Source organism: Glycine max, chromosome 2 (assembly GCF_000004515.6).
Source record: "Glycine max cultivar Williams 82 chromosome 2, Glycine_max_v4.0, whole genome shotgun sequence".
Taxonomy (NCBI): Eukaryota; Viridiplantae; Streptophyta; class Magnoliopsida; order Fabales; family Fabaceae; genus Glycine; species Glycine max.
In genome coordinates, this window is record NC_016089.4 from 44,954,262 (window position 1) to 44,981,112 (window position 26,851).

Here is a 26,851-nt window from a genome sequence, read left to right on the forward strand (position 1 = left end):
TCAATTTTATTATTTAAATGAATGAAGTCCAAGTTTGGAAAGATTAACATTAAAGATTTGTGAATGAGTAGTTTATATATATATATGATATTTTCTGTTTGTGAAAACAATTTTACCTCTTAAAAATGTTAAATTAATTATTTAGTACATTTTTTTTATTAATTTCACATTTCACTTGCTAAGTTTATTTTTCTCAATAGATAATTATCTAGCATTCAATAAATATTAAATATTATATTAATAAATTAAAAAATTATTTAAGAAATTTTTCATAAAAGAAAAATAATTAAGTTACAAATGAACTAAAAAGTCAAATTTAAATTTAATATAACAAAAAAAATTTATAACTTAATATTTCTTAACAATATAAATCTAAGTTTTTTTATTAGACTTCATCAAATAAATAAATAAAACTTAAATAATCAGTTTTTTTTCATAAGTCAAATCCAAATTTCAAGAGTTTGAGTTGATTGTTTACATCCTATCCTACTTCCAGTCGTGTTTTTTTTTCTTCCATCACTACAGGTGCATTTCTCTCGTGCACCAAAATCTCCACATGTCACCCCACAACCATATAAGCTTGTTGTCTAATCACTATTTAAAGACACTAGCGAAAAAAGAAAAGAAAACCACAACAATCAAAAGATTTTTAGATGAACACAAGCATGAAGAATGTGAAGTGGGCTATGTTCGTTGGACTAGAAGGATATAAGTGTTTCCTTTTTCAGTGCCTTGGACTACATAAAAAAATGTCTAGCCCATCAAGAAGAAGAAGAAAAAACTATATACTTTTTAAACTCAAACTTAATTTTGCAAACTTCAATTTAAACATGATTAGAAATAGAAACCTTAAAACCGTTTCAATGATAGTTTAAAAATGTTTCAGTTGAATGTTATATTTTGAATGACAAGTGTCTCAATTGACTAAAAAACTAAATTTTTTTAGGTGGGTAAAATTTTATTATTTATGATTTTTTGTGTTCTATAATTTTGCAATAAATATTTTTTTAATTCTTTATTAGTGTTCGAAGGTTAGCAAGACTCATTTTGAATAAATAATGCATTCTTTCTGTTCCTTTTATCTGACAAGGTTGAATTTGTTGAAAAATCATCATGAGTCCAAGGTGTTTTTGTCAATTGTCAAATTTGGCAGTTACATTCAAATGTGTAATTTTTTTTTTATCTTTGTATTCTCTATCTTAATAAATATTTACATCTGTAAAATGGATTCTTCTGTATTTGAAAATTAATGTCTTTCAATACCAAAAAAAAAATTAATGTCTTTCTAAGGAAGGATAGTAATTAGGAGTTAAAGCCTTAAAGATGAAATGGAAATCCACTGATGACAATTTCTTTTGGGTCATGAAATTGAATAAAGCATTTTTAACGTGGCTTTTTTATGATTTGCTTAAAATTAAGCAATGTTATTTAATAAATTTTTACTATTGGAGTAGATAATTTGACAAAGTGTCATTTAAGTAAGTTGCTTATATAAATTAATATTGCTTAATTTATTTTTATCAATTAAATAATTATTTTTTAATTATAAAAATTAATGTGACTCAAATTAAATACTTACTCTAATAATTTTAGTATTTGAGTAAATTTTTATGTAAATTTTTAAAATCTAAGTAATATGATTGGACTCACAAATTTTAGATAAACAATTTATTTAAACAATTATATATTATAAATGCTCTAATGCGATTCTCACATAAATACTTGTCATACATTCTTTTAATAAGAAAAACAAGTTGAACACAAAACGCTTCCGTTTCATCCGCTGTCCTTGCTGGCTTTATTTGTCTTTCTTCACTAAGTGTTTGAACTCATTTTGGTTCAATAAGGAATCATCATATCAGAACAGTTGCTTCCTCGGGTAGTTCTTTCTTCCGTTTGCTTCTTTGCTATTAGTCTAATTCATACAATTGAATATGAAATTCCTCCTTAAACATATTTTCATTCTGAAACTTTAATCTAATTTTGCATTTTAGTTTGCAAGAAAGGAAATGATGAGTGCCTCTTCCTCCAGAAAAGTGAACAAGGTATGCGCCCAAAAACATTTTTTTTTTGTATACCTTCTACATGTTAAATTGAGTAGTACATAGCAAGTACTTAATTTCTCTTTGGTCTAGTTATTCTCTTTGCATATTCCCTTTCACGAAAAAAATTGTGAATGGAATATTGTGATTTTTTTTTTGTTATTTTGATAACGATAAACTCGTTTATGAAATTCATTTTTCATGCTTAGTTCTGTTTATTAAGAATTTACAGAGTACAATCTGATGCCTGAGAACTATAAAGAGATGAGAATGATATGGATCCTATTTTAGTGTTATAAATGCAATTGGATTAATATTAGGCCAAAAAAACAACATGCAATAACCAATTTATTGAAGATTTGGTTTCTTGAATTTATACGCTTACAGGTCAAGAGTTACTTAGGAAATTATACAAGTTTTAGGCTGTTTAACGTTGATTACAATTTTTTGTTACATTGAAATGAGGTACACTCTCAATCATAGCAAGAAATATTTCAATTAAACTTTTTTTTTACGTTCAATTAAGCTTCTCTAATTATATGTTAGTAATTTGTCATATTTATATTTATCTATCCATATATATATATATATATATATTTGTATAATTACATTGTTCATTTAAAACTAAACTCGCACCTTATATAAGATCTTGGGTAAGTCTTATGAATGTAATAAAAAAATTATTTAAAATAAAGTGGTGGATATTTCTCATCTATAACACGTTAATTTTTTTCTTGAATGGTATTTATTAAATATAATATAATTAAAATTTAAAATATTATTGAATAAATGACTCCTAATATAAATTTACATATATTAAAAATATATTATCAAATAAAAATTATTCATTAAACACACAAAAATATTGGAATAATTATTATTTCTATGGTTATTTAAAAAATTAATTAGCTTATAAAACAAATTTTAAAATAGACTTCTTCTTACAAAGTATTAATTATTGTATTTATTGAATATAATATATAGTTAACATTAATAATATTATTAAATATTGTATTTATTAAATATGATAAATTTATTATGTATTAAATATAATTAATAAATAAAAATTAATTATTAAGAAATGAATGTCTTACCTCTCTCTCTCAATGATGAAATAAACATTGATTTCAATTTTTTTTTGGTAACTTTCGATATAATTTTTTTTCATGCTTTACCTTGTAGGATGAACAAGTGGCACAACGTAAAATCCACAAGCCAAGGTGGCTTGAGGCTTTTCTGAAAAAAACGTTCTTTGACTCATGTCCATCTCATCCATTTCGTAGGAATGAGTTAAATAAATATTGTATAAATTGTAATTTGTCAGTTTGCCAATATTGTGTAACGTTGCCTCCTCATCGCCATCACAAGATACTTAAAATCTATAGGCATGTTTACAAGGATGTTGTCTCCCTTACAACCATGGAAAAATATATTGACACCTCACAAATTCAGGTATGATATGATATATTATTATTCAGACTAAATATTTTATGTATATTTAACATTCCTAACACATTATCTCTTATGACTTTGAATCTGGATTGTTTATCTTGTGAAATGCAACAATAAATCATGTTACAAGTACAATGAAAATTGATTTGAATGCATTATTCTTTTTTATATTAATTGTGTTGTAAATGATACTCTTCCATACTATTATTCCTTGCCAAACTTTAGCTTAAGTGATTATTTTTAGTGCTAGCTCTAAAATAAATTTCGTTAAATTATGTTATTTGACTTCAGAAATAACTGTGATTATCAACAAGTTGTAAACTTGTATCAATGTTGCCGTGGCATGAAAAGCCATTACATACAATGTTGGACAATCACTAAATGTCATATTTAGATATCTAATGATGAGTGTAATTGAGCAAAATGAGATAGAAAAAAAAATAATGTTATGTTGTTTTAGATATTTTACAATGGAATATGAAAAGTAGGTAAAGAAATGAATAAAATGAACATTTGATAAATATGAGAATGAAAACACCCTTCCATCCCTTACTCCTTAAATAAGAGGGAGAGAAAAGTATAAAGTTTAAATGGAACTGAATACATTATTGTATCATGTTTCATTCCATTCAGTTGTAATTTAAACAACTAATTAATTGTGTGCTATTTACCTACTATTTTCCTGTGTTTAGTATTTTATGTCATGGTTACCTCATTTTTTTTTCGTTATCATTTTTTCTTCCATGGCATATTAGCTAAAAAAAAGTTAGTTTAGTTGGCATCACAAAATACATGTTTGGATCACATATACAAAAATTATTTTTGAATAACTATTGCAACATCTTGCATTCTTTACTGTTAATTAGTCTAACATTAACTAACTTTCTAAATGACATTATATCTCCCCTCTCAACAACCATTACTGCAATCTCGGATGCTTATATAATTTAAATGATGGCCTTATATATTTGAATAACCTTAAACAAAATCTAAACCATGTGTGTGAATTTGGTTCCTTTTTTTGTTGTAGCCTTACAAATGCAACAAGAGACTAGTTATTTCTCTGAATCCTCTCCCGCATTCCGGTTCAACAACAAATAATGAGGCATCATGCAATATTTGCAATAGAAAATTGACTGAACCCGATTTATATCGCTATTGCTCTATTTCTTGCAAGGTGATGACAACAATTTGAAAGCCACAACCATTTATTATTCTCCATGATGACATTCTTGCTATTAAAGTGAATTATATAGTTGTAATTTCTTACTTATTTACATGTGAACTTTCAGGTCAAAGCTGTTTTAAGTAAGCTTGATGATTCAGTTCCTCCTTTCATTTCTATCCAGACTCCTCCTCCTCCTCCTCCTCTTCCTCCTTCTCAAGAAAAGCAGGAGGAAACTCCTGAACCCCAAAAGCTACGAGAAAGGAAAAGAAAGGGAATACCCCATAGAGCTCCCTTCTTCTAAGAACCTCAAGTAGGTTGCATATCCTCAATTTGAATATGAAATATTGGAAGAAATTACATCTTAAAGTTTATTGACCTAGACGGTGAACCTATCAGCTATATATTGTGATGAAATTCTTAAATATTATGAATTTTGGTATTTTGTGGCTTGTACTTCTTTATTATCATGACACTACTACATCAGGTTTTATATCATATTTGACCTTATTGATCTTTTATTGGTATTTTTTTTGTCGGGAAGGAGAGATTTTGTGGTTGAAACAAAAAAAAAACTTTTGGCATTTAGGACATGCCATGTACTCTTAACACCATAAATAATTAACACTAACAATTTTGTTTGCTAGGGATGGTTAAAGTACTCGTTCATTTTAAAGAAACATAGTGTGAATTGTCTAAATGATAGAAATGACCTTTAAGTCTTCAAATTTCACAATTTTAGAAATAAATAGTTGATGTGAAGAAGATAATAAACATTTGGTCATGCATGAAAATCTAAGAGGATACTTAGATATAGTTTTGTTGTGATCAATATATCATATTCATTTTTTTTAGCATATTTAGATAAGTCAACCCGATATTTTATTATTTGACAACCCCTAGAGGGAGTGAGTTTTATTTTTTGACCTATTTTTGTTGGCAAATTAACCTGCCTCATTTAAAGGAAGAGTTGAAAATAAGACAAAATGAATTAACCTATTCATTTAGTGAAATATTTTACATTCTTGTTCTATTTCTTTAATTTCATGTTGATTTTTTTTCCAGATACTTCTTTAACTATATCATTTGCATTTATTGTTTTCAATATTCTTCTTTAAGTCATTTTTTAACTATTATTTCTATCTTTCTTAAACTTTTAACTTGTATAAATTATCTTTAAAAACTTGTATAAATTTACTTGAAAACTACTTTTTAAAAGAACTTATCTTAGAGATTGATTATAAGTCTTATAAATACTTTTAAACAAAAAAATACTTTTAATTATTCTTGTCATTGAAAATAATTTACTACAAGAGAAACTCATTGGAAGTCAAGAAGTGTTAACAACATATTTTTTTAATAAACTTTCTATTCGTTTATATGTGCTCTCATTGTTCCACTCTCCTCACTCTTTCCCACGTCTTCTCTCATTAGAATTCTCTCTCTTTACACATACCATGTGCATCTCATTTTGCAACTTTTTCTAATTTTTTTTATCAATCTTATCAATTTTTGCAACTACTCACCTACAACTTTCTCTAATATTTTTGTAACTACCTCATTTCACTTATTTATCTGATTCTATTTTTTTTTCTAATAGTTATTTATCTTAAGATTTCTCTTTTTCATCGATAATTTCAATTCCTTATTTTAATTTACTTTTTAAAATTAATACCAAAGATATTGAAACTTCATTTTACTTTTTAGAATAATATGCTTAATTATAAGATATTCAAAATAAGTTGCTATTGATATTATAATTTATAGAAAAAATGACAAATACTTTTTTAATTATTCCCAACAGTTTTAAAAAAAAACTGTTTATATATATATATATATATATATATATATATATATATATTCCCTTATCTTCTTCATCCTTTACATTATGTATAACTTATTCATTTTTTCTTATTTTTTTTAAAAAAATTATAGTCTTTAATTTGTTGGAGATAGCTTATCTCTTTTTTCCAAAAATAAATTCGATGTGCTATATAGTCCCCTTTTTTTTCTTCAAATTTTATAGTTTCTAATTTCTTGAGATATATTATTATCTTTTTTTAAAAAAAAATTTATTGGCTATATAAACAAAGTAGTAAAAAAAAATGAGTAAGCCCGTGCATTAAACACTAGTTAATTAAAATTATTAAAAATTACTAAACAATAATTGATATTCATTAAATAAAAATGAGAATAAATTTTTTATAAATTTAAATAAATTTTATCCAATAAATATTTTCTAGATCTAGTCATACACCACTTTGTGTAAAACTATTTTAACACTGCTGTTGACGTATAAGTTATGTTATGTAGTAAAATGCAAGCTGATGATAACCAATTATTTTACTCATCAATAAACGTGATATGCACTATGTATCGTTTTGCAAATACGTGCTTTATTCATCACAATTAGAGGGAAATGGAGTAAGGGTAACTAAACTGGATCCATTATCATCTATCAGATGTTTATTTTCATTGTAACTTTTTTACAATAATAATTAATAATTTCGAGAATTCAAAAAAATAAAAATAAAATATTTTTTTATGAGAATTGATATCAGTATATTATTAACAAATCCATTATCAAAATCCACTATAATATCGAATACTTAATACATATGTGAGATGTGTCTATACCAAACTTTATAACACCAACGACGAAGTACTATTCCTTCCACTTATTGTTTTTCCTTCACTGAATTGAAAGTATCAAAAAAAAAAAAAAGGGGGAACTGTTCTTTCAAATCACCAACAAAAAACCAACGTCTCAAAAGGGACGTTAACACACCTCACTTCAAAAAAAAGAGGTGTGAAAAAATATTAAAAGAATCAACAAATGAAATAAGAACAAACAGAAACAAGTATGTATTGATCTTACAACGCAGTATTCAAGCATTTTAGTATCCATACTCGTATCCTAGTAAAAGGGTAGAGTCTTCTGAAATGAGAAAAGAATCGGCAGAATCCACACCAAAGACTGTTGATTCAGTCCTTGAAGAAGGTACTAGTACTGAGTCACAGCAACCAGTGCACACAAACAGTGGTGGCACTGTCTCAGAATCATCAATGCCACAGCACCGAGTGTGCTGCCATACTTCACAAATGTCACAAGCCACCATTCTCTCCCCATCATCATCTTGAGCTCCACACTCACACCTCACCTTCCAGTTGTCAGATTCAGATCCACCCTCATACTTCAAAGGGGTCAACAAATCAATTGCAATTCCCCTCACACAAAGTTCCACACCAGACTGGATTAATCCAAACAATACTTCCTCATCACTCACATCCATGAGTTCTTTGATGTCTGTCACTATAAGACTCTCTGCAATGCAGTAAGTGTCCCTCAGAGCAGCCTCTGAAGCTCTCTTCAAGTCACCAACTGTTGCATGCAGTGGAACCACTACAATCTCACCACATGCTACACCTTTCAGCTCATGTTTTTTGTCCACAAAATTTGGTTGCAAGCGGCAAATGAATGTCAATACCTGCTCCTTTATTTCATCCCTTACTGGCCACTCCTTCACAAAGTATCTGCTGTCTAGAATTGTCTGAACTGCTGTGTCCACTGCTTCTGAATCAGGGTAACTCAATAGCACATTCTTGTACAAAAACAATGCATCACAGTATACATCATTACCAGGCTTCCAAGATGACTCTTCTACTTGTTGATCTACATGAGCCATCACTTCAGTCTCCACTTCAGGGGCTTTTAACCCCTTGCCAAGATCATGAATAGTGTACTCTAAGATTCTAGTTGTTGGATTCACCATGCGACGAACAACATAGTTTCCAACAATCACATTGTTGAGTGATTTAAGCACATAATCGAGTAAGCCTGTGTCACCAATGTGTATCCTAGCTGCATCTCTCACATCTTGCCTTGTCATCCCACCTGAGCCTGGTTTCACAGCCTTGTTCTCTTTCAGTGCATCCACAATCACTTGAGCTGCAAACTCTAGTCTCCTTGTGGGCCACCTGCTATCTATGCTAGTCACTGCATTGCTGAACTTCTTGTACCTCACAGATTTATCCTTCATGGAATTTGATCTGTTTGGAAGTGTGTGTTTGGTTGAATTTCTTGAGGTTAATGCTGAAGAAGTAGAATCAGCAGCAGCAGAATAAGTGTCTGTTATCTTAGGCACAGGAGCACGAGAAGACTTGACAGTGAGCATAAACCTTAGAAGATCCCTGAGTGAGATAATATGAGTCTCACTCATATCTCTATAGCACCGAATAATTTGCTTGATTTCTGCCTTGTACTTTGTCTTTGTCTTGCTCAAATCTTTTACAATCACGTCAAGCCCCAAGGAACCAAGCGTTGTCATTGCTTCATTGTATTCTCGCTCTGTCACTCCAAAGCTTCCACGGCAAAACCTATAACCCCACCTACCAAACCAGGAGTGTCCATAAGCAACTCCATGAAGTAAGCGAAGATCCATAGACCTCTTACAAGAAACATCTTCCACTGCAATCTTCCTGCCATACAAATCCAGTATCCAAATAAAAACATTGATCCTTGAATGTTTAAGAAATTAATGTAACACAACTAGAATAAAGAGATGAATGTTAGGTTGTTCATTACCTCACTCGGAGGTTTGTGCATATCCTATCCCAAAGATCCATGATCTCTCTGCCACTAAGAACCTTGGAGCCTTCTTCAATGCCATTGACACAAAGCAAATGACCATACCCATTGCAATGAATCACTCCATGCAGCAGATGCTTCTCATTGTCTATTGAATCTTCATCTAAGGGTTTATGCCACCCATTGTCCATGGGGATTATAAAATGATACCTTCTCTTTGATACAAAATGTCCACTCCAACCTATCAATTATTGACCAAACAAAGTCAAATATTAATATCGACATCAGTAGTTCTAAAACCCATTATCCAAAATTCAAAATCATCAAACTTCCTACCAACCCTTTTCATAATAAATCAACATTTTTGGAATACTAGTCATAAAAAAATGTTTCTGTTTTCATTTCTAATCATAGAATTCATGTATTCACTGTTTCTATTTTCAAAAGTCTGTATACCAAACAATAATATGATCAATGGGAAGTGTTTTTTCCTTTACAAACTTTTAACCAAACAAAGCCGCATATTGGTATCATTATCAGTATCAATGATAACCCTAGTCCCTATACTATACTCCACAGCCATTTTTGGAAAACTTGTCAGAAGAAAATGCTTCTGTTTTCATTTCCAATCACAAAAATGTCACATTTTTTCTCATTCTTTCTATTTTCAAAAGTCTCTATAGTCTATAATCAGAAATCAATGAAAAGTATTTTTCCTTTTCAAACTCTTCAAAAACCATAACTTAAATAAAAAAAAGTATCCGTTTTGTAATTCAAAATGATAAACAAAAATTAAAATACACATTTTCTCAAACAACCCAAACCACTAAGCAACCCTTCTCAACAATACCCTACTATAGAAAAAAATCCAAAATTGGAAACAGCCCACATCATCACCCGTATCAAAATACCCGAAACAGATTAACTCAATCAGGACGAAAATAAAACCACAAAACACGTAAAAAAAAAACCTTTTCAGAAACAAGCAACAAAACGCAATCACATTATTCAGACCCATTTCAAAAATCAAGCAAAAAACCCAAACTTGAAGCAACCCCATTTCAAGAATCAACAATCAAACCAAACCCAAGAAGGCGAAATTCGGAAACGAACCTACGCAGCGGCAGTGATCGCAGAAGGGGTGCGAAGAGTGGTCGACGTGTTCTTCGATGGTGTAAAGAGGAGCCATAGCGTACGAGTTGTCGTGGATGAGAAGAATGCACCAGAGGGGGTTCCCGGAGACAGTGTAGTCTTCGAGATCGCCAGCTTCTTGAAGGAAAACGCGAACGTTATCGCGGAAGGGACCCGAACGTGCAATTGGAACAACACCAGGGTCGCCGAACGAGTTGAACCTGAAAAACTTCGGCAACCGTTTACGCTTCTTGCAGGCTTCGATGAGAGCGAAAGACATTGTTGATTATGATTATGGAAAATTGGTTTTGGCTTCGATTACGATCTCTGTCGCATCGTGTTTTCGTGCGAAGAGGAAGAACAGAGAGAGAGAGAGAGCGCTTTAACTGAACAAACTGATTCAGTTAAAGTGTTGGCGCCTTTTAAAAGTTGAATTGCATTTGGGGTTAGTGTAGGTAGGGGCACAAGTTTGTAACGGTGGAGGGGATCACGGGGAGCGTTGATGATTTATCATCGACGGTGAGAAACTAGTCAATGAGTAAATGAAGTGAATGGTCGAATTTCTGTTTGCTCGAGTTCTTTTATGGTCAAATCTAAGTACATGTTTGGTAGAGTGGAAAAAAAAATAAAGGTAAAAATAAATGAAAATTTAAATTGAGAATAAAAATATGGATTTTATAAAATTTTACTGTTTATTTTACTTATTTTTTATTCTCTTTTGACTCAATCAAACAGCCTCTGAGATAGAGATATTTAATTAATGTATTTTTTTTTAAAAAAAGGGACTTGGTTAGTTTTAGTTGTATACTAACCCTCCTTTAGGGTCATTGGAATTTTTTTAAGGAGATGAATATTTTAAAATTAAATGAAAGAAAAAAAATAATAACCGATTAACACAAATGATAAAGACCTATATTTCTTAACTAAATAATATAAGGTTTGAATCTTAACTTTTTTGATTATGAATATTTGGTATTATTATCGTGATTAGAAAAAAAATTGTCATAAGAAATCAAATGAGTTGTTGGTAAGCGTGCATGTGTGTGTTTTAGTGATAAGAATGGCCCAAGGCCCCAAACAAACAAAAACTACAAATGAACTAGTCCAGGGAACAATCCATATTAAGCAAAATACAACAACCCACGGGAACCAACTCCAGCATATGCACTTCATGAGATAAAAAATTGTTTCATGATGACTCATGAGATAAAAATTTGTTCCATAATTTGAGCAGTAATGAATATTTAAATTTTTTTCATTTTTTTCATTTTATTTTTTTGTATAATAATTTCTAAAACCAACATAAAACAAATAATTTTGTGTAGTATTTTTTCAATAAATCAACCAAACTCACGCTTTAATCAAGCACACTCTTTCTGTGGCTTTGACAATGGAAATCCAAAGAGCATTTGGTTGAGTTAGTAACTTCCATCAACTTTCACACAAGAAAAGCTGAATTCGTGTCTCTATCTAGCTTGCCTAATTCCAAGACCATCCACTGATCCACAGAATTAGATTGACAATTTTTTTGGCCAAAAGATGAATAGATGATGCCCAAAAAAAGTTCTGCATTTTCTGTCAATATCATCACAAATAATTCGGGCAATGAAAGAGACTTGCATCAAATAACTGTTCATTTGACAAGCTGTCTCCCTCTTGAATCTGTCATTAGAGATAAATACCTTAATTAAATGTTTTCTTATCGCATGAACTTGTGAAAATTTCAAACTTCCCACGAAATAATCATTTAAAATTTTGAGTTTCTGCTTGCTTCTAGAGAATGAATTATTTTAATATGTGTGTATGGGACCGTGCTAGTGTTCAAACAACGTTAGGAAGAAATTTCTTGCTTTCCAAGGCTCCATGAAAGAAATTTCTTGCCACATGGAAATTATTTTAGCTCAAATCAAAACCATGACTCTTGTAAGTCTTGTTGACTTTATCCTAATGATCAAAGGGATTCAGTGACTCTAGACTAGAGTAGAGGCAAGCACGAGGATTCTTCCTTTTTTTCTCTAACTTTGCTTAGCACGTTGAAGACTTTTCATTAAGACTCTCCCACCACCACTATAAATTTGGCACCAGAAAAACTTGAACTAAAACTTGGCTGAGCAAATTAGCCATGAGTATCATCAGAATTGGAGTACTTGTGTGCTCAAGCTTGCCTCTTTTGAGCTGCTTTATGGAACTTTTTGTTGCTGTCACTGCTTCTCAAACACACTTCAACACAGCAACGTCTTCCGAAGAAAATGAGTTGCCCAAGAAGAAAGAAGATGTATCAATCACTGCTAATGTGGCATCCCAAAAGCACTTTCGACAAATTCAACGTATATGTTAAGGGGGTCTTGGATTAAAGTTTTGGAGGTAGTAAAATGTTCTGATAATGTTGTTAGACTTTTTAAAATTTTGGGTAGAAATTTCCGTTAGCCATAAGTTTGGCCACTATATGTAAACCTTTATTGATTGTTGTGTTGTCTGAGTGCTGCTTGTATTGTATTAGTAGCTGATTTTTAGGTTTGTTGACTTTTATATACAAGAAAAATTGGTACTGACAGGTGGCGGCTGCTACAAGTGTTGAAATTCAGAAACAAGTGAGAGTTTCACAGAGAAAAAATGGGTTAAATTAAAACTGACAAAAAAATTGTTATTCTGAATCTATATTCTTTTTTTTATCGGTAAATGATAGTTCGTTAGTTTTGTTAAAAATATCAGTTAGAAGGATTCGAATGCACGATTTCTTTCCTCTCACTTCTCCCTTCACCCTTTTCCAACCAGCGAACCAACCTTATATCTCCTCTGAATCTATATTATTAATGGTGATGATAAAGCGCAAACTCATAAACCACTCATTACTAAATCTAAACCAATCACAGGTAACTTCAGACAACCAATGTTAGCTCAGCTGGCTGTACAATACTACTTATCACTTACCAATGTTGAGGACACTGATTTGATTTTCTTAACCTTAGTTTGTTCCTGTCTTCCTGAGATGAGACTGGACCATGACTTGGTGGGGCATTTGTGTCCATAATTAACTTTTCTCTCAGGCTTATCAATCAATTATTCATCCACACACACAACAACTTCCAAAATCTAGGATCTGTATAACATGTGTGCCAGACATGCATACTTGCATCTAATTGGATTTAAATGGAAGTGGTAAAAGGTGCTTGGGAACCAGGGGAAGATAACCAATTCTCAATGGCTTCTAAGTGGGATCAAATTCAGGGACTATGAGCCCAAAACTCGTCAGAGGTTAATGGTATAATTTCACAGGGGCAGATGAGTATAACTTTCACAATAATTTTTTTTTCTTTTTTGTTTCAATTAACTATCTCTTAATTAATATTAATGCTCAGACAAGAAAAACAAAGAAATCTTCCGAGCCAATACTGAATAGCAAAATGGATGACCAACACTAAGCAGTATTGAAATCACGGTATCAACACTAAGCAGTATTGATCTTCATCACCCGTCTGTATTTTGACAGGATATATAAAACAGTTTTTGAACGGTTAACAAGATCAAATCACGTGCTAATTTGTAGAAAGCACAACACATTACAAGGCACTTAATTATATGGTTGTAAAGAGCCATAATATGGAGGCCTAATGTGTTTCATGGACTAAATACAGCTTCTGACCATCCTTGATCATGTCCACATCAGTAATTTTACCAGCATCTTCTGATAAAATACAAGAACCGCCAGAAATTTCTATTTGTTCTGCTGCTGATTTGATTAGCTCTTCGATAGAGTGTGGAATCCATAATACAATTCCATGTCTTCTATTATCTTTCGGATCCCACGGGTGGAAAGGGAACACTGTGCACTTCTTTGGATGCATTTTATCTGAAAATGGTAGACGAAATTAAGGTTTACATTACAGCAATTGTTGATCTAGAGTCTTGAAAAAATAGAGATGAGCAGGCATAATAAAGTGCATATCAAATTGGAACAAAATTATGTTTTTTGGTCTGCTAGCTCTTCATGGAAGGGGTAGAACCATCTGCAACCATTCATTTAACATGGAAAATGAAGTAGTGAACTACGAGGGAAAAAAAAAGTAAAACATTGCTAAGATGTAAGGCTACGTAATAATGCATTCTGGTGCATGCTATGAAATATTTAGGAGTTTCGCTCTAGGACGGAGGAGTTAATCTCTCTAAATTGCTGCTAAGTATCCCATTCTATTACGCTTCCTAGTTCTTAGTCCTACCACTCTTATAAAAACTAGAAAGGTATTGCAATATGCCAGTACCTGTAAATTCTTGGGATGGAAATTCTGACAGTTGAGAAGATTTTGCATCTTCCAGTAGCTTGATCAGATTCTTATTTCCACACATCCGAGCTTCATCAAGCGGGGTATTTCCCCATCTATTTGTAATGAAATAAAAATGAACAAGTTTTCGTTATGCTATTTTGGTGTAATTTTGAAAAGGAAAGAAACAATAAACAGAAGTTATATTCTTATGAGTTCAGTAAGACTTTTGAAATTAGGGAAAATACAGAAAAGGAAAGAGAGAAACAATATATTTGAGTGATGAATGATACCTGTCTCGTGTAAAAACACTAGCTCCGGCTTCTAATAGCAACTTTGCCATGAAGTATAAACCTTCAGCTGCAGCAACGTGAAGAGGACTTCGGTAATCATAATCCTTTAAGTTAGGATCCATGCCATTGGATAAAAGTCTTTTAAGATAATCTGAATCTCCCCTTGCAACTGCAGTACACAAAAAACTACCAGCATTTTCGATCTTCATAGAGGCCCCTTCTTTAACAAGTAAAGAAGCAACCCGATCATGTCCATTCTTAACTGCTTCAAGTAAGGGTGTGTTCCCGAAGTTATCTATAAAATTACCAAATAATGATGGTTGTGTCAGGCTGTGAGTCAAAATTTAAGTGTCTCGTAGCAATGAATATTTTATAGGTTAGACAATTACCTATAATATTGACATCTACACGTTCTTGAATAAGGAAAATTGTGATATCTTCATATCCTCTAGATGCTGCAAGATGCTATTGGAAAAACGAAAGGGGTTCATATCAGGCAAGTAATTTTCATAACAGAATCCATATGTTGCCAAGTTGTTTTTTACCAGCAACATCATAGATGAAGAGAAAGCACCAGAATATTTACAAGACATCACAAGTTGCAAGCTCCTTACCAAAGGTGACCTTCCATCATAATCTGCCTTGTTGGGATCAGCTCCTGCTCGAATTAAACCTTTTAGCTGATACATATCCCCATTGAAAGCTGCACTATTGACCTTCAAAGCAAGCTCAGCTTCTTGCTTTCCAAGATGAAATGTGATGTCTGACTCCAACTGCTTATCTCGAAAAGACTCTTTTCCCTATAAAATATGGAAAATTTAGCTGTCTCGTGATCAGAAATTAATAAATTACAATCTTAAATGTGTAACTTGATATATCCATTGCTTGTTCAACTAGAGAGTAGCATTATGTATTTTTAATTCATGTCAGAGTCAGATACTCTACTAAAGGGAGGAGGACGTGAGAAATAACATATGTAACATTATTACCTCTAGAAGGTTGTATAACACTTTCCTTCCATCATAAAAGTATATGTCTAGGATATTTGTAAATGATTGTTTATCAAGTCGCAGGAGTCTACCCAGTTCACAAACACGGACAGTATATGGCTGAGGAATGTTGCAAAGAATAGATATTTCTCCGAATGAACTGTTAGGCTGCAGAAGTGAAACAGTTTCTTCAGTCCCATCTTCAGCTATGCCTACTTCCTCCTGCATAGAAACAGCTCTCAGTATTCAAAAAGCATAAACTGAAATTAATCTTCTGTGGAATACTTTTGATGAATTAATTCTAAAATTCTACTAAAATGGCTTCCTGTCTGATAACCTATTGTTCGTGTGAATATTTTCTCATGTGGGAAATTTATAAGATTCTCAGGCCCTCTATTCACGTAAATACTTTCTTAAGGTGATACAATACAAATAAATAAGAAAACTCAGCATCACTCAGCTTGTCCCATGCCTAAAAAGACATGCATAGAAGCATGTCTGTAATTCAGAATTTCAAATAATTAAGCTATAGCTAAAAATATCAGAAACCTTAGCAGAACAAAAAAAATAGCCGTTGAGCAATTGCGAAAGGGGTTGTGGAAATATAAAATCATACCAGTACTCCATGACATACAAAATATAGTTGATCTACAACATTTCCTTGTTCCATTATAACTTCCCCTGGAAGAAAGAACTCCTCATGGAGCCTAATAACCTGAAGGATCAGAAGAGGATAAATTATCATCACTTCAACATCACACATTCAGAAGAGGATAATGGAAGATGAAGAAACTCTCATTAAAGGTACATCTAGACATATTCATTCAGCGGAAGAGGCCCATGCCAGGAATTTTTTTATCAACATGAAGTTTAATCTCGAAAGTAAATGTGACTATTTCAGACTTTCAGTCTTTGTGCAGTTAGTATTCTTCATCCCATCAAGGATAAAATTGTTGTTGATTACATAGATTCATAGAAAAAAGTAATTGAAATCTACAAAAAAACTTAAAACACTGATAACCATTTCCGGTTTACCAACAGGACCAATGGCATGAAATTATTCAATGTTCCAGTGTTAAAGTCTACACAGCAAAAAAATTACTTGTCAAATAAAAAAGAGAAAGAAAGTGCTGATTCTCTCAGTTTTTTCCTAGTAATTTCTAGATTATAGATAAAGTACGAAAGAGAAAACAGAGCTTTGTATGCCAAAAATACAGATAATATTGATGCCATTTCAAATTTACAAGCTTGGCAATGGAAAAATGATTACTTACAATCTGATTGATGAATTCTGAAGAGCATCCTTTAAAAAGAGAAACCTTTTCAATGTACGGCAAATATAATGTTTGGGATATCTGCAAAAAGTAATTAGATCATTACATCATTCAAGACCAAAACGATGGAAACAATCAAATATGTCCTTCTCTACAGGCATAAATTCGAAGTATATACTGACTGCTTTATTATATTATGAGACCAAGAGTAATCTCTTTATTTCAAGTATAAGCACCTAGTGCTCCCAAAAATGAACAGAATAGAATAAAAAAAGGAAATGTTCAAACTCATATTCTTTAAACAAAACAGAAAAAAATACCTACAAATGCAGAAAAATTCTAAGCAACACGCCAACATGGAAAATATGACAAAAATGTAGCCTACAACTCCAGTAGAAAATTTGTTGGTAAAGAAATGAGTAGGTGCGCAATCAGAAAAGTGAATCTGTCCAACACTATTTTGGGATCCTTATTAATTTTCTGAATTTACATTAACTGAAAAAGGAACTTAGAATGATCACACTTAATCTATCATAATTCATAAGTGAATAGCAGGCAAAATACACAATATAACGTGCCAGTCCCTTATAGTCTAAAATTGTATACTGTTTGTGCTGAGAAAGTTTTGTGTGTAGATGTTTCCAATATGCACCAGTATGAACTTAATGAAATAATAAATCATTTTCAACACTAAGCTGACATTTTAAATAGTATCTTTCTTTGCATATTTATTGTATACTTTTCTTACACATTACTCATACTTTTATATTAGTAAATTTATCACAATTTTGACAACAGTAATCTAAACAGACAAAAATATAAGGAGCTTCATGAATAAAACCAACAAAACTGATTCCAGATTACAAATAGCTAGGAAACATATGGCAAAAAGCATTAGAAGCAGATGAGAAACTATAATACTGTTGGGAAATTAAACAAATGGCAATAATTACAACAGTGACTTTCATAACGGACCATAAATTGAGGTTCAAAGTCATTTTTTTCTCTTATTATTACCTTAGCTCGAATAGAAATAGGGATATCCTGAATGACAGAAGCCTCAGTGTAGCTACTCTCATACTGTAACCGCACATGACCTTTTATTTGTTCACGGATATCCCTTCCGAGCCTATTTCTGTTCATATATTTCATAAGGTCTGTCATCTTGTCCCTAAACTTTTCAGTCTTTGATCCCTTGACTATCAAAGCTGTCATGTTACCAATCAAATAGGCACCAAGAATCATATCAAATGAAACATATACCATTATGAATATCATCTCCCTCATATTTACTGCATGCATATCTCCATAGCCTGTGGAAGAAATGGTCACAAACATGATTCATTCAGAGAAACTTTCAAGAGAAACAAGATAATATACATTTTGAAAAACAATTTAAACATATAGAGATCTATGCAAAAATACATGGATCTAGAATGTATATATTGGCTTGGGACCACTACGTTAATATTGGCCACATACCATGACATAGGCAGAGTTACAATAACTAATGATCAACAAAATGAAAATCATTTTTGCTTTATGAATTAAAAAAAAAAAAAACATACCAACTGTAGCCATTGTAACAATAGCGAAGTACAGAGATGTTGTATAGCGCTTCCAAAGATCAATTTCTCTGAAATGTGAATAACTAAAGTCACCTAGTTTTAAACTTCCTATCCATGTGTACCCTTCTTGGGATTCAGGTAGTGTAGTAGCTAAATAGTAGAAAATGCAGGCTGCTGTATGGGTGCAGTAGAGTTCAACTACTATCAGTTTCACAATCCGGGTAATAATGTAATTGACACGTATGTCCTTCTCCAACTTGTGGAAAAAGTCTTCGACTTTCCGCACCCTATATAATCTGATCCACAAAAGGTACCTCACTTCCTCTTTTCTTCCACAAGCCTGTTAATAAAAAGTTATCCTTTTTGTTAGAGTACAAACCTTGAACTGATAACAAAGAAATTGCATCAAAACCAGATGTTATTGCACAGTGCAGTAAAGTGATGTAAACACGAGTAATTATACACTTAAGTCCCAAAACTTGTGAACTAAGAAGGCATTCTAGCAATGTAATTGACTTGCATAATGGTTAGATACGAAATTGATACACAACAACAAAAGGACAATGATACGTACACCATTGCTACGAGGGGACAAATTCACTCTATTACGTCAACAAAAGACATGAATGAAATGTCCTCATTCCACAAGTAGCAAAGTTACAATACCATAAAAGAAACAATAAATATGTGAGCTCAAAGAGAAAAGGCTATTTTATCTTTTCAACTCCAAGTACTGAGATGGAATGTTAGGATACTGTGGATTATGGAAAAAAAAGTTCTTCTTTCTTAATAAATGACAACTTATGTCTTTGCCCTGTTTAGCTAATAGTTGCCATTTGGCAAATAAAAGTTACATGGAAAGTTAAGGAAAAAGTAAAATAAGGGTAAAGGTTCCTTTTAACACTTCTCATTTTATTACAAACTCAATAAAAAAAATGCTAGAGCACTAGAACTACCAGGAAATGTATACAGGCATTATAAAACACTAACATAAGCGATGTGATTAACTGATTACAGACTTTGTTGGATACTTGGATTAAATAGGCAAGTAACAATTTTTTTTTTGGCAATTTTTAGAATTTTGGTTAGAGACTGTAAGAAAATATTCAAGGTAAGCAATATAGATGCTCAAGAAATTTGGTTCCAGAAGAAGTATAACCTTGTAGATGATGTCCCAGGGCATACATCCAAGAAGATCAAATATGAAGTTAGATTTCAGATACCTACATGAAAAGAAACATGTAAGCCATAAATCAATTTTAAAAAATCACACCCGAGCAAAGGCAAAATACAAATCAAATATTTGTAACCAATCACAGACTTTCCCAAAGAACAAGGCCATAGTTATATAAGAGCATCCTAAAAACTAAAGTTAGATGATGATGATGATGATAATAATAATGCAAAATTTTACCGCAGAGCAATAGGGGTTCTCTTGTAGACCATACGATAGGTCTGACTGTCTCTATAAGCAACAAAGAATTGCAAGACAATATCTACAAGAAAAGCTATTTGTCCAATGATGTCCAGTATAAAGAGATTCTCAGGCAAGCCACGGAAAAACCCAAACTCCATTGGGGTGAAGAAGGATGAATACACTGCCCATACCAATATGAAATTTGTCCATGCCCGATACCACCTGCAGTTCCCATCAACATAAGCATCAAACAATTTAGTCTTCCACTATATAGTACTTGTCTAAGTGAGAGAGAGTAAACCTTGTGATCCAACATAGAATAATAATGTTTTCAAAATATGGAGCAAGACCATCAACTAGTTCAGCTTAATAGTATCAGCAAATCCAGTGAGGGATATTGAATACTTCAGGCATTTTATTACTTTTATTCATGTCAACATAAATGATCAAGTTGGCATTGTAATATCTGATTTTTTTTTCCAATTTAAATGCTCCTTTTTTTCTTATTATTATTAACATAAAGAGAATTGATTCAGAAAGCAAATCAAATCTCATCAATGTACCTAAGTAATTGTCAACCGAGATTCATTTCTGTTAAAAAATTGATTTTGAACTTTTCAAACATTATGCTTAGGAAACTTTACCATTGGGATAAAAAATTTGGGCCTTATTACTACTCTCTGGGCCAAAACATGGGCCTTCTTCGGCTCTTCTCCCCGGATCCCCACCCAAAAACCATGCCTCTCCGAAATTTCGAGATGAAAACTTGGAAACACGCACAGGTATTTATCATTATCAAATATGCAGATGAATACGAAATTTTTCATTTTTTTTTCCAAATAATGTATAGTGAAGACAAAACTGAGATAGCAAAATATGACATAAATAATTAAAAATAGCATGAGTGTCAAGTCATAGTTAACATCAAGTGTATAAATGTCAATTAGGGTTAAAAAATTTGTTGACAATCTACATTTTGATGTTTGCTATATTCTAATTAATTTCAATTAACAATATACATATTGAAATGTGTTTTTTTTAGAATGATAAGATTTATAATTTTTTTTATAAAAAAAAGTGAAAAGAATTATTTTAATATATTCCTTGTACACATGCATATACATGTGCTCAGCTAGTGTGACTTCGTAAAGAATATAATCCGTCCAATTGTAGAATGTATGAGTCACTTTTTTTTTTTAAATATGGTATTGATAGGAAACATTCATTAATTGATGATTAATTTATTTTAAAAAATTGTTAATCATCTTTAATAAATTTTTCTAAAAGATTATATTTTTTTTATTCATAAGATTTAAATCTAAATCATTACTATTAAAAAGGTTAAATATCATTTAAATCAACGTGGTATTAACTTATTGGTATGACTACTTGATATACACTGCTTGTCGTGGAATTGATCAAATTTTTTAAAATTCAATGTATACTATACATGATTATTATATGATAAGATGGACAACCCAGCAAAATCACATGAATTAGGGACCCAGCCAGCACATGTCGCGTGTGACGGGAAGGGATGAACCTTAATTTCAAACTTGCCGCCATCTAATCCAACCCAAATACGTCACACATCTCTTTTTCCAACCATACCCTACACCCAATTAATTTGAAACCCGTATCTATTTCTTAACCTTTTGTGAACGAGTGTCTAACAATATTTTAATTTTATAGTTCGGTAATCATTTACTTCTTATTAATTTATTATATTCATATATTTCATTACTATGTGAATGTGAGACCTGTTCCATTTTTCAGTTGGACATCAAATTTTTAATAGAAATATTTAAGTAATAATATAATAAGAGTTTAATGAAAAATTACATGCACTATCAATTAAACAATGTTATAATTAGATAACAGTTAAAATTATTTTATGTTATTAATATATAACTTATTTTTAATAATGTCTCATGTTAATATTTGATTTTGAATGTTTTTTATTGGAATCGAATTAGTTGATTAAATATTAAATATTAAGTTTGTAAATAAACTAGAATCACATCATTGAAATAGTGGAGATCAAAATTTTGAAGGGAAAAAGAAACTAAATTCATGAAAAGATGATGAAAAAAATATTAAAAGTGTAATTAATTCAACTTAAGGTGAAACTAGTTCTTATAATCGTTTTCATTTTAAGTTTTAATCTAACAAAGGTAAGTTTTAGTTCCTACTTACGCATACAGAAAAAAAGTTGAGTTTAGATTCTAATTATTAATATCATAAATTACTTTCTGGTTGAGGAGGTCGTCCTTATCCGAAGAATACGTTGTTCCTTCGCCAAGCTTTAGACGAGTTTTTATGTGATTTAGCTTCTGTTGCTTAATTCCTTTCGTTACGTTTCTCATTTCTTCACTAAAAAAAATGGAAGAGAGAGAGAGAGAGAGAGAGAAGAGATTGGAATTGGAGTTAAAGAAAATGAAGGAAAACCTGTTATCAGGATGAATAACGAAGTCTTTAACTAAGTCCATGGAGAAGCCTCGGATTCCATGGAGAAGAGCTTGGCGACTGAACTTGCTCCAAGTCGAGTTGAGTCCCAACTGGTTCTCTATCAGATTGAACATGCTCCCTTGCGACGATTTCAACCGGTCACGCAGGTCCTGCACCTCGTACTCTCTCTCGTCCGAAGACGACGACGGCGAAGAAGAAGACGAAAACGAAGACGACGTCGTGTGCTTCCCCTGATCATCTTCCTCTTCCGCCGTGGTCATCGCCTTCACATTCTTCTTCCCCGTCATTCTCAGAAGAAAAAACTAAAAAAGAGAAAGAAATATATATTAATAACGGGCCTTTGTTGGACGAAGGGTTTTCAATTTCCTGAATGGATCTATTTAGCTACGACGTCGTGTTATATGTATATGTGATCGACGAAGGAATGAAGGTGATGCGAGTTGCGGGTTAAGGAGTGACACAAATGTTGGAAATGGAAGTTAATAAAGACATAAGGAAGGTGACGACGTTCTTTAATTCAAACTCCTTCGCTGTCAGGTCTCCATTATCCCGGTGGAGAGGGGTCTCCATTTTATACCGCCAAACACATGGAAATTAATTAATAAAAAATGCCAACTATGTACTTTTTTTAATATTATTGCTCCTTATTAACATATTTTTATTATTGAGCCAAATTCACGTAGGGCATGGGCATCTAAGGCACCTTCTCTATTGGCCAACTATCTTTTATAAACCACTAAAACTTATCTAAATGTTATCCGTTTAATATGATGGATTGATAATCTTATTTCTTAAATTTGTAATTATCGGCTTGATTCTTGATTTATGAGTATGAAAAAATATTAATTAGATAATCTTAGTACTCCAGAAAATTTAATAATTATCTTTTGATTAATGGATATTCTGATTAAAAAATTATATAAATGTTAACTAATAAAAAAATTCAAAAAAGAGTTTAAAAACATGTTAACAACTATTTAAATATGTGATCACGATTTGATTCTTGTTTGTCCCATAATAACATTTATTTGGAGCTGTAATTAATAATATTATTATTAGGAGATGTCGTGTTTTTGAATAAATTTTAGTACTAAGTTGATCTCTAACTCACAATATACATTTTTGAGTTTATATATAGGTAATAAAAAATAATGTTAATCTGATATAGATCGTTGGGACAGAAATTGTGTCACATCTTTGTACTTTATTTGCGCGATTACTTTATGATTTTCCATGTTATAGTTGAGTTGGACTAAGGTTGTAAATGAACTGACGAGTAATCGAAGATAGCGGCTGATAAACATGGGCGCATAGACGGTTGTCCGCGACTCCACGTGGGGTTTTGCAGATGTAAAATATCCATGGTTTTGGATTATTGACATTTTCAACCTAAATCAATTGCTTATGTCGTAGTAATAATTATAGTGCTTTTCTTGATCAACCAAGTGTCTTTGTCGTGCAAATTGTGTGCTGTAATTCGTAGTGGACTTATTATTTTGTTTCTTCTACGTTTTGGAGGACAACTAATCATCCTATAGATGCGTTTAGCACATTGTATACGATAAAATAAAATAAAACAACTTACATAGCAAAAAAAAAAAAAATTGGGTTTGAATTCTTCGCGGACGTACACTACAGTTTAGAAAAACTAAAGATTGGGCAACAATCACCCATTTTCTCCAGTTGGGTAGTTCCCCCCAAATCACCCATTTTCTTTGTGTTAAACTCTAAAGGACAAACCTAATCATTTAAGCTAACCATGCATCATGTCCCATTTCCGTCGCGAGGCTCCCCCGCTTTTTTAAGATCACGTCCCCATGATGGAATGCCTCGCCCCATGCACTGTAATTGCACTAAGACTCACCATTATTATCCATTTATCCATCACCAACTTGCACCCAATTCTCCTACCCTTATACACATAGTAATATGCCTTAGGTTAAAGTTTAGATTAAAGATGAATTCATGTTGATCACAAGGTTAACATAAGCATCGGAGGTGAGTGTGGATCATCACAATTTGGACTTGTATGAGGAAGACATTCAGCCTCATATTATTTCAATGCCAAATATTGAACAAATGTATTTGAATATAATATCAAAACCAATTTATTTATTTATAATTAAAGTTCATATTACTTATGTATTTATATATATATATATATATATATATATATATATATATATAGAAATTTAATCATTAGTTTCGAAACTAACTACTTAATTATTTTAGGTAATTTTGTTAGATTTTGATTTTTTTTTCTTCAGAATTTTGATCTTTTACTGCTTAAGCAATTTAAATGCATTAAACTTAACGGTAAGCAACGATATTAGTTATGATGGTTCTTTGATTAACTATAAAAAGTTACTTGTTTATTTGGAATGTAAGAAAATTATTAAATAATATTATAAGTAATCGATAAAATGAAATGAATTAAATTATATAAATATGATCCAATTCAATTATATATATGCATATATATAAATGATGGATCAAACTGATCTTCATCATTTTATCTTATATATAAGAATTACCATAAATTTTGAATAGTTAAACTTTATCGATATATGAAACTTGAATTGGTGTGTTAAATAGTACTTTCCTTTGAAAATGATATAAAGTTAAAGTAACTAAAATAAACACCCAGAGACCAGGTGAACTTTTTGTTACACGACTTGGATAATTTAACTATATTATGACAATTGTGTAACTGCGCTTTATGGCTTATGCGAAAGGTGACCAAACCACTTTTGCTAGTATTATATGTATAATAGCATTATAATAATTATATACATAATAATATAATGGAGAGAGACAAATGATAAAACTTTTTAACATGAGAAATATAAGATTTTAACTCTGGAGAATTTAGAACCACAAAGTCCACAATACAACAAATAAAATAATCTTATTTATAATTGTTTAATAAGGAAATTTAGGTACGTTGTCATGTCACTTATCAGTATCACCAGTGGCTCGTTACCGTGGGATTGGGCTATCCACTATCCACAAACTGATGACTGCACCCACTACACGATAATAGTGCCTTCCCCCACTTAGGTATGAGCACGTAATTTTTCTTATAGTTTATTTTGTTGCAATTAAAAAATTGGCTTCTTGTTCTTGTAGCCCCCAAGGTATTCTGCTTATCTGCTTATCGACCCATGTTTATATAGAAATAAATGAAGTTGCGGGAAGAATAATTAATTGATTTGACTGATATTGGATTTGATTTTTTTAAATCTTGTGAATAAAAAAATATAATTAAAAAAATATTAAAAATAATTAGTTAAGTATTATTTGATAAAAATTAATTATAGTCGACAAAATTTTATAAATATTTTGTATTAATAACATGTAAAAAATGTAATTGTTGTATAAGGAGTATAGACTTGCTCTAAGAGAAAAATAAATTAAGAATACAAAACATCTATATTGCTTTGTATTTTTTTATAATTTGCTTTCTGATTTATAAACTTTGAAAATAACTATTTAATTGCATTCTTTAATTTTCAATCTATGACTTACGTAAGTAGCACAAAATTAATTATAAATATTTTAAAAAAAATATTTTCAAGCATTTCTTTCATTTATTTTACTCTTGTTTCTCTTCAATAGTAGAATAGTAATTCATTATTATTAAAGATTTACTAGGTGGCATAAGAATATGAATGAAAAAGTAATCATAAAATAGGAATATTTTATTTCTGTCGACTGGAGGTATATATTCTAAAAAAATGAAGGTAGTATTTACACTAAAAAGATGCCAATTGTCCTTTTTTAAAATTATAAAAAGGGAAAAGATTAATCGGGTATTTTTGGGATGGACAAACATCTTGAATCTGAGTTTTCTTACTGGCATAAGTAATTAGATTAATAAATTAGCATGGTGGGGAACACCAAGCATAAATGTACCAGAATAAAGAAATTAAGGCTACACAACATGACTAACCAGTAATGGTGTTTCAAAATACTACCAATAATGGAAATCTACTGTCATAGTCCACGTTCCATTCAACTTTTTAAACTCATTCATAATTTACACATCTTATTTTGACCATACCGAAAAGTTTGACAGAATAAAAAAGGTGTACAGGAAAGAACAAATAGGGAATACCACTTTTGTATAGATTCCACATTTTCTGGTATATATATATAAAAGAGGTGTGATCATTTGTATTCTTTTTAAAGTCGGTGCTGGCAG

At 31.3% G+C, this 26,851-nt stretch overlaps 3 protein-coding genes across 4 annotated transcripts; 1 reads left to right on the forward strand and 2 right to left on the reverse strand.

Annotated features, from left to right (window-relative positions):
- Window positions 1-3,461: 3,461 nt before the first annotated feature.
- Window positions 3,462-4,963, forward strand: LOC102660256 (uncharacterized protein At3g50808). The gene is made up of 3 exons (XM_014773337.3): window positions 3,462-3,494; window positions 4,525-4,671; window positions 4,787-4,963. The coding sequence occupies exons 1-3, from the start codon at window positions 3,462-3,464 to the stop codon at window positions 4,961-4,963; spliced, it is 357 nt and encodes a 118-aa protein (XP_014628823.2).
- Window positions 4,964-7,174: 2,211 nt separating this feature from the next.
- Window positions 7,175-10,865, reverse strand: MS4 (PHD-finger protein MS4). The gene is made up of 3 exons (XM_003518321.5): window positions 10,361-10,865; window positions 9,245-9,488; window positions 7,175-9,138 (listed from the first exon to the last, which is right to left on the reverse strand). The coding sequence occupies exons 1-3, from the start codon at window positions 10,656-10,658 to the stop codon at window positions 7,557-7,559; spliced, it is 2,124 nt and encodes a 707-aa protein (XP_003518369.1). The 5' UTR covers window positions 10,659-10,865; the 3' UTR covers window positions 7,175-7,556.
- Window positions 10,866-13,836: 2,971 nt separating this feature from the next.
- Window positions 13,837-23,203, reverse strand: LOC100797927 (potassium channel SKOR). 2 transcript variants are annotated; one of them, XM_003518322.5, is made up of 13 exons: window positions 22,627-23,203; window positions 20,176-20,400; window positions 19,921-19,984; window positions 18,762-19,101; window positions 18,211-18,506; window positions 17,194-17,274; window positions 16,536-16,634; window positions 15,920-16,141; window positions 15,545-15,730; window positions 15,320-15,395; window positions 14,931-15,225; window positions 14,638-14,753; window positions 13,837-14,228 (listed from the first exon to the last, which is right to left on the reverse strand). In XM_003518322.5, exons 1-13 carry the CDS (start codon window positions 22,932-22,934, stop codon window positions 13,987-13,989), a joined length of 2,550 nt encoding a protein of 849 aa, XP_003518370.1. In that variant the 5' UTR covers window positions 22,935-23,203; the 3' UTR covers window positions 13,837-13,986. The 2 variants fall into 2 exon arrangements, with proteins under 2 accessions (XP_003518370.1, XP_006575479.1); XM_006575416.4 differs by lacking the exon at window positions 22,627-23,203 and adding an exon at window positions 20,480-20,633.
- Between the last annotated feature and the right edge of the window lie 3,648 nt (window positions 23,204-26,851).

Coding starts and splice junctions, on each gene's coding strand:
- LOC100797927 (XM_003518322.5), bottom strand. CDS start 22,934: ATGACGGGGAAGAAGAATGTGAAGGCGATGACCACGGCGGAAGAGGAA. Junction 19,102..19,920: donor CCTGGGACATCATCTACAAG/GTTATACTTCTT, acceptor TTTTATTAACAG/GCTTGTGGAAGAAAAGAGGA. Junction 17,275..18,210: donor CTATTTCTATTCGAGCTAAG/GTAATAATAAGA, acceptor TACTTTTTGCAG/ATATCCCAAACATTATATTT.
- MS4 (XM_003518321.5), bottom strand. CDS start 10,658: ATGTCTTTCGCTCTCATCGAAGCCTGCAAGAAGCGTAAACGGTTGCCG. Junction 9,489..10,360: donor CGATCACTGCCGCTGCGTAG/GTTCGTTTCCGA, acceptor AATAATTGATAG/GTTGGAGTGGACATTTTGTA. Junction 9,139..9,244: donor TGCACAAACCTCCGAGTGAG/GTAATGAACAAC, acceptor TTTGTATGGCAG/GAAGATTGCAGTGGAAGATG.
- LOC102660256 (XM_014773337.3), top strand. CDS start 3,462: ATGGAAAAATATATTGACACCTCACAAATTCAG. Junction 3,495..4,524: donor TTGACACCTCACAAATTCAG/GTATGATATGAT, acceptor TTTTTGTTGTAG/CCTTACAAATGCAACAAGAG. Junction 4,672..4,786: donor ATTGCTCTATTTCTTGCAAG/GTGATGACAACA, acceptor GTGAACTTTCAG/GTCAAAGCTGTTTTAAGTAA.